This window comes from Haliotis rufescens, unplaced genomic scaffold (genome assembly GCF_023055435.1).
Source record: "Haliotis rufescens isolate VD_foot unplaced genomic scaffold, xgHalRufe1.0.p SCAF_21, whole genome shotgun sequence".
NCBI classification, from domain to species: domain Eukaryota; kingdom Metazoa; phylum Mollusca; class Gastropoda; order Lepetellida; family Haliotidae; genus Haliotis; species Haliotis rufescens.
In genome coordinates, this window is record NW_025963902.1 from 7,622,423 (window position 1) to 7,631,272 (window position 8,850).

Below are 8,850 nucleotides of genomic sequence, written 5' to 3' on the forward strand. Positions count from 1 at the left end.
TACGACCATCGAAAGTCTATGTTAGGGTATGGGATATATGGTCATCATAGTGTTACGACCATCATACTTCTATGTTAGGGAATGGAATATATGGTCATCATAGTGTTACGACCATCGAAAGTCTATGTTAGGGTATGGGATATATGGTCATCATAGTGTTACGACCATCGAAAGTCTATGTTAGGGTATGGGATATATGGTCATCATAGTGTTACGACCATCGAAAGTCTATGTTAGGGTATGGGATATATGGTCATCATAGTGTTACGACCATCATACTTCTATGTTAGGGAATGGAATATATGGTCATCATAGTGTTACGACCATCATACTTCTATGTTAGGGAATGGAATATATGGTCATCATAGTGTTACGACCATCATACTTCTATGTTAGGGTATGGGATATATGGTCATCATAGTGTTACGACCATCATACTTCTATGTTAGGGTATGGGATATATGGTCATCATAGTGTTACGACCATCATACTTCTATGTTAGGGTATGGGATATATGGTCATCATAGCGTTACGACCATCATACTTCTATGTTAGGATATGGGATATATGGCCATCTTAGCGTTACGACCATCATACTTCTATGTTAGGATATGGGATATATGGCCATCTTAGCGTTACGACCATCATACTTCTATGTTAGGGTATGGGATATATGGTCATCATAGCGTTACGACTATGGTAAGTCTATGTTAGGGTATGGGATATATGGTCATCATAGCGTTACGACTATCGTAAGTCTATGTTAGGGAATGGGATATATGGTCATCATAGCGTTACGACCATCGTAAGTCTATGTTAGGGTATGGGATATATGGTCATCATAGCGTTACGACCATCATACTTCTATGTTAGGATATGGGATATATGGCCATCTTAGCGTTACGACCATCATACTTCTATGTTAGGGTATGGGATATATGGTCATCATAGCGTTACGACTATGGTAAGTCTATGTTAGGGTATGGGATATATGGTCATCATAGCGTTACGACTATCGTAAGTCTATGTTAGGGAATGGGATATATGGTCATCATAGCGTTACGACCATCGTAAGTCTATGTTAGGGTATGGGATATATGGTCATCATAGCGTTACGACCATCATACTTCTATGTTAGGATATGGGATATATGGCCATCTTAGCGTTACGACCATCATACTTCTATGTTAGGGTATGGGATATATGGTCATCATAGCGTTACGACTATGGTAAGTCTATGTTAGGGTATGGGATATATGGTCATCATAGCGTTACGACCATCATAAGTCTGTGTTAGGGTATGGGATATAGGGTCATCTTAGCGTTACGACCATCATACTTCTATGTTCGGGTATGGGAGATATGGTCATCGTAGCACTAAGATCGCTTTATGCAAGTTGACCCAGGAAAATAACAAGGGTCTGGTGGCCTTCAAAGAAAATGTATAACTTTTGTTACTTAATCCAGCATCCCATATATGTTGCCATGCAAGTGCGATACTGTTGAACGTGATGTCACACCGCCCACCTCACCAGACCCATGAAGATTTCGGGGTAGAAGGTCTTCAGCAACCCATGCTTGCCGTAAAAGGTGACTATGCTTGTCGTAAAAGGCGACTAACGGGATCGGGTGGTCAGGCTCGCTGACTTGGTTGATGCATATCATCGATCCCAATTGCGTGGATAGATGCTCATGATATTAATCAATGGATTGTCTGGTCCAGATTCGATTACTTACAGAGAATATTGCTGAGTGTGGCGTTAAACAACAATCCAATCCAATCCAATCCCACCTCACCTCACCTGCACTTTGTGTTTGTTGCAGATGCCAGGGGTTGATCCTCCTCGAGACCTACACAACGTCAGCAGGACGCTTGGACGTACCCAAGTTTTTAAAAATAGAGAAAGAGGTGACGGACGACCCCATGTTTTCCATGTTCAACCTGTCACTCAAGGACGAGTTCTCCAGGAACAAAAAAGAATTGGACTTGTCTAAAGATGAAGACGAGTGATTGGTTTATATGTAAAGTGACAAGTAGTCAAATTGGCCAGAACTTGCAATGAAAACCTGTGAGGCTGAAACGATACATTAATGCACCTGCGATATTAATAGTATCCTACACGATATGCCCTTGTTGGTAGTCCTGTTTAGCATAGTAATCAGTGTTAATGTCATTCTTAAATTGGTTTGATATCTTGAGCGGTAGGAAACCGTTTAGATCAATAAACGAACGTAGACCATATTGCCGCGCTGACCAAAACACAATTTGATATGGGGAAGTGTTGGTGTGGATGTTACAGACAGGAAGACAGGATGATAGGAGATAAAGGCCACCGTATTTCCGCTGTAGGAAGTAACTTGACATCTGTATAAATTAAAGTTTCTGGTGACTGATAGGCCAGAATGTATTTATTTTTTTAGGTTTTCAGATTTTTGGCCCAAAAATTCAGCTTGTTAAATCGATGAAAAAGAATTTAAAAAATCCAAGTATTTTTTTTAATTTCCTTGAATTGTAGTTTTTGTGATTTCCTCAAAATGATGAGTAAGTATGAAAAAAAAATAGGGTCAGGAAGTATAGGGAAAGAAACAAGTTTAGAGTTACCTCCCTTCCTTTAAAGACCTTTATTGATACTTCATAATATGTTGTGTTTGGAAGTTTTAATCATAAAACAAGTTTTAATCATAATATTTTAAATAATTTATATTGATAGTGATAGTAAATGAGTGACAGTAACATTTTATTTTTTTCTGGTTGGCAGATTAAAGAAGACTGCTTTTCAATTTTTTTATATGTTTCACATTTCAATTTTTTTTAGTCATCTTGAAAAATTTGAAAAAACGTCTGGCCTTGTTGAAAACTTCCAGCTCTTAAACTGTTGAAGTTTAGGTGACTAATTGGCCTGTTTTTGGATTATTAAAAAAAAGTCAGAAAACAGGTTTTTAACTTTGAAAAGTGCTCGAGTTTTGAGGTCGGTAATGAGGATGAACCCAGACATAGAGCGGTGAACAAAGCAGGGCTTGATTTAAGGAACTTGATCTAACTTGCACTGGGTGCATATTGACATTAAAACCTGTTGCACCAAACAAAACCAGGTTGCAAATTGGCAGCATGAATTTATCAAAGTTACAACATAGGACGATCTGATGCCACGGTCACATAAATTACTGACATATTGGCGTGAAAAGTAACCACAACCTGTACCTAACCTTGGATGGAGTACCCACAGTGTGATGACCTCAAGGCTAAGAAAGCATGACATGACATGACATGACATGACATGACATGACATGACATGACATGGTGTAGTATGATTAATAAACTTTAAAGGTAAAGCGTGTTCAAAGATCCATATTGTGTTGACAGTAGTAAGGTTTAGTGAGACAAAAAAAGTTTGACATGCACTTGTGCATGTAGACAAAATCATTAGTCTAAAAAAAATAATAGTCTTGGTTCTGAGGCACTGAGGCGTCGTCATAAATTCTGACGTATGTTTCGTTCTTATTTCCATTTTTTTTTTTAAAATAAAAAATCCTAGTACTTTAAAACAATGCAATCCATTATATCGCACACAGTTACTTCCCTTTACATGGCCACTGCTTTACTGTGCATCTCGTGTTATGGTCATGGCAGCAAAAGGAGTTTGTATGCTTCTTGATGTAATGATTCCCATTCCCAGTTAAATGGTACATCAGTTTATTTAGGTATATACTAGTTTGAACAAGCAGAAAAAAAAATCACCGCCTGCTGCACTATGTTTTCAAAAGACATTGCCTGAGAACCAATTCTTGTATTATTTAAGCTTTAGGGTGCATTTTTCAATGATAAGTTGCACTTGTGCATGTTTTCCACAGTATCCTGATACATTTATAACGTGATACATATATATCGTGATACATATATATTGTTACTTTAGTGTATCATTTCAGTCTGTGTTTGCTGAGAGGTTGATTTTGTGACAATCAATTTGATTGGTTGATTGAAGTCACATGGCCTACATCATATTTAATGTGAGTGTGTTTTGTTACAGAATGTATTTTGTTCATGTATGGGCTTAAATTTGAAGAAAAAGATTGGAAGTGAGGTGTTAAGAAAATGTTACATTCCTAAATATGCCGATGATATCAAAACAAATCTACTGTCATGTGTTCACGATACTGTATTTACTGAATAAGGAAACGTGTCATGAAATACTATCGTTAGGCGTAAACAAATGATTACCGCATATTGCTGTCTGTAAGACCATGCTGCATTTAATACCACACCCCCTCCCCTTTAGACACCTTCCAAATCAATGCTGCTTTATCAACCAAAACTGGCTCCCACAGGAGATATTGCTTGTGTGAGATGAAGCGATATCTTCATTGTAGATATCACTGCAATGAAATTGCATCACAATGCTTTGCAGACCATTGTGACGTCATTCACACTCACTCAGGTGAGATTCTCTCTTTATATACCATCCATGCAGCAATCAGGAACAATGGACACCGTCAGCGCATTCAATGTTTCAATAAAAAATGTTTGACATTGTAACAATAGCGCATGGCACCATTTTGTTGACAGTGCAGCTTTAAGTAACTCATTACCTCCCTTTATTTATCGTACCTTGCGTTTTGCATTTGTTTTCCAGCGGAGTGAAAAACATTAGCAAGCTTACAATATTTCAATAAAAATATGTCTTTGTTTTTATTTCGATGCTTCATTGCATGAATAATTCCAGTACATGGCACCATTTTGTTGAACTCTACGGTGGGACTCCAAGATGCCTGTAAATTAGAATGAATAGAGGCCAAGGGTTTGATCCTCAGTGAAACGATGGTCTTCTGTTATTAACTAACCGATTAACTCTGGTCAACTTTAATTTACTAAACTTGCATTAATATAGACAGCGATATACGGTATTGATTTGTCTCATATTTTAAATGTATTTATTTTCTATGAAAAATTTAAAATAATAATAATATTGTTTAATTTCTCCTGGATAATGTATGGCTTATATTCTTATTGTCCCAGATGATGTTCAACAATGCATTTATTCATGAAAAAACATTACATTTTCACAATTATATTTTGCTTTTTTCTATATGAGCCATTGCTAGGGGGTCTTTTTACCCTTAGTGGGACAAAGGAGTATATTAATGATCCAAACTAAACATATACTTGTCATGTACATAAATAATTTTAAATGGAATATTTTTCTGATTTAAGGGGATATTTTAATACAGTTTGAAATGAAGTTTTTAAAACAATTTCAATTCCGGACTCTCAGGATAAAAGCTATTTCTACTTTTATATTCACCAATATTTCTTTTCTGTCGGACATGTTGACAGCCCCAGTTCACCATTGCCAGTTTAAGGCTGGAAACTGTCAAGGAATTTTAACAACTGACGCTGCTTCCAGACAATATTTGTACATAGTGTGAGAATCTCAATGTTCTTGATCTGTGAGAAATAAACTAGTACAGTATTTGCCGTGATTAGCGCCCAGTTCAGTAAAGTCCCCTGAACCAACTTCTAAAGTTCAGTCTGCTAGTGCTTTATAAGCACCCTTACTAAGACTATGGCAGCCTCTATGTCCTTGTCTGTAACACATGATTCTTGCAAATCCTCTACCTCTATTGCATCTTTGCCATAAATCCTGTATTTTTTGCTTCAGTCACACTAACTAAATTTTCAGATTTTCACCAGACGTCCTCTTCACTGTCAATCACACAATTTGTTGTTCCAGAATAGCACTATAGCAACCCAAGCTGTGATGTGCGTAATAGCGGGAAACCTCACTTCTTTCCTGTGTGTGCTGGAGTCAACACCTATTGTTATAGTTGTAACGATCTAGCACTTGGTTGCAGTCATATTAATCTGAGATTTTTCTTATTTTTATAGACAATACAGATCCTATGCAGTATTGTCATACAGAACCTATGGGGTCTTCAGCAACTCATGCTTGCCCTGAAAGGCGACTATGCTTGTCGTACGGGTGATCAGGCTCGCTGACTTGGTTGATGCATGTCATCGATCCTATTGCGTGGATCGATGCTCATGATGTCAATAACTGGTTTGTCTGGTCCAGACTCGATTATTTACAGACCACCGTCATATTGCTGAGTGCGGCGTTAAACAACAAACAAACAAAACCCGAACCTATGCTTACCCTAATGGAAATACAGTTACCGTTATTAACGTTGCTATTGTTTTCATTAACATGTTAACTGTTTGCTCCTCATCACAAGCTATTTTATCATACCTCCATGTCAGAATGATGAGATCTGATTGGTTAACGTGATCTTGATAAAGTACTATGTGGCCCGCCTTGGAGGGAAATAAACTTCTCCAAGGGAGAATAAATCTCTTATACCCCGCCACAAGCAAGACAGGCTGCACGTGGATTTCTGAGAGGCAGAATAAATCCCTATACCCTGCTTCGAAGCAAAAAGCCACACGCTTTTTACGAGTCGATGAAAGTCACGTGACAGCACAAGTTCACCGCAATCGAACCACTTTGTTTTAATTCTTTTTGCAATGTCATATTAAAAAAATTGTTGAACAGGATCACAAGGGGTACATGGGTTTTAGGTTTTATTCCATGAGCCGGAGGCAACAACTTATCGTGCATGGTTTTAATAAGCACCCCCTCCCTTTGTGAAGTTTTATAGGTGAATACAGCATTCACAGTATTATGGGAGTGTTTTCTAATGCTGTTCTCCTTGAACAAGTCTGTCTCTTTTGATTGCAATGTCTATACCATTTAAATGTAATAACTGAACAAAGGTCAAGGTCGGTGAACTTTAATGTGTTTGTGTGTTAGCAATGTAATGACAGACCGCCATTGCCAAAACCGCTGACCATAGTCATAATTTAAAATGTAATTCTGAGGTTCTCAGGAAAATATTTTTTTCAAATGTTACCTTAGTTTGTGTCGAGTCAGATAAAACATGCTTGTTTTGATTATGGACGTCAGTGGATCAGATATTTTATACCTGAGTACCTTTTGTAGCCCCGAACGTTTTCATGATTTGCATATCATGTAGAGGCAGCTTCACTGTAACTGATTACCTCCCTTTGTTTATTTATCGTATGTAGCGTTTTGCTTTGTTTTGTTCAGCTGATTGTTATATAGCTTAATGTGAAGCTTTTTGTGCCATGTAATGTAAGCACATTTATTATACTATTCAAAAGAAGTTAAGGACCATCCAGTTTTTTTCATATTACCCAAGTTAATCTGTCATCTGATGCCCCATAATAGATGAAGTAATGTGGTCCTTAACTTCTTTTGAGTAGTATATGAATGATGAGTGAAGCCAATTGGTCCAACTATTACTCCTGATTGCTGCCTGATTGGTTAATATTACGAAAATTATAAATATTTCACACTAATGTTGTCTGTGCCTTGGAGAAGATCTAGACTGCAATCGATGTGGCTCCGCTTGCCTTGTAGACTCTGTATAAGAGTTATATATTCTGGATAGGTTTGTATCAAGCGAGGGGCGGTCGGGTAGCCTAGTGGTTAAAGCGTTCGCTCGTCACGCCGAAGACCCGGGTTCAAATCCCGACATGGGAACAATGTTTGAAGCCCATTGCTGGAATATTGCTTAAAGCGGCGTAAAACCAAACTCACTCACTCACTCATTGTATCAAGCCAGCTTGATCTTTGTCATGCTTGAGAAACAAAATGTGCAGGAACTGTGTCACCAGAAAAGTGTCAGCTATGTTTCACTTGATTTCTCTGAAAAGAACTTCACTGTACATTTATTTCTGAGGGCATGTATTATGTTCAGTGTATTATAAGTTTTATGATTTTTCTTCGTTTCTTCATGAGTAATTTGGAATATTGCTGAGTGCGGCATTAAACAAGAAACATGCTCCATATAACATTTGGGTCTCTGAATGTATCAGGTGAGCTACAGTGACTATTTGCTGTTTTTTTACATTTAAATTGGACTAGAGCCCTTCATACATTGTTAAGAAATAATAAAATCTTGTCATATTGTTTGAACATCAAAAGCATCGGAAAATGATCATTTCAAAACCAACAAATACGGTGATAATTAACAAGATTCATATTGGTGTTTAGTCCATGTTTGAACCTGACGAACCTGGATTGTGTAGGTTATATTAGTGTGAGGTATTGTCTTAACCTTCCCCTGGAGGGGGCACGGGTGGCCCAGTTGTCCCAAGCACAGGGATTCGCTGTGCAGAGTTGCATCCCTTTGGCACACCAGAAACCTATGATTGTGGGTTCGAATCCCGGTTCGCCCCGGTTATGTTTCTAGGTTTCTCAGCACCATACCAGTGCTTGTTGGTTTCACCGAAGTGATAAACATCAGACCTGCATCACATCAGGCTTTCCTCCCACATTAAGTTGACATGCCGAGATATAACTGGAATACTGTTAAAAGAGGCGTTAAACCCAACTCACTCTTTCACTCATTCACTTACTCCCCTGTACTTGGAGCATGTTTTATGTTGGACCTGGTGAAAGTATGCCTATCTAGTAGCTTCATATCACTGAATGATTTAGCACGTTCAGTTGACTGTTACACGTTGTTACATCTCGGTTGTATTCCGGTGAACTATTTGCCATAATGAATCTCATTCTACTCGACCTCCTGTTTCCACACAGCTGTGTGAGCACCATGACCTTAGGATTTGGAATGCTAAGACACAGTTATGACTAATGAAATGCTGAGATAGTTTTACAACGGTTGTATCACTAAAATAGCTTCATAATGATTGTATCGCCAAGATAGATTTACGACGGTTGTATCACTAAAATAGCTTCATAATGATTGTATCGCTAAGATAGATTTATGACGGTTGTATCACTAAGATAGCTTCATAATAATTGTATC

At 37.9% G+C, this 8,850-nt stretch overlaps 1 protein-coding gene across 1 annotated transcript in view; it reads left to right on the forward strand.

Moving 5' to 3' along the window:
• The window catches only part of LOC124111504 (TRPL translocation defect protein 14-like), a 41,271-nt gene extending 33,286 nt beyond the window's left edge, over window positions 1-7,985 (forward strand). The window contains exon 12 of the mRNA XM_046471237.2: window positions 1,825-7,985. Coding sequence (XP_046327193.1) covers window positions 1,825-2,011 — 187 coding nt within the window. The 3' untranslated portion in view covers window positions 2,012-7,985. The remainder of the gene's footprint in view (window positions 1-1,824) is intronic.
• Window positions 7,986-8,850: the final 865 nt, after the last annotated feature.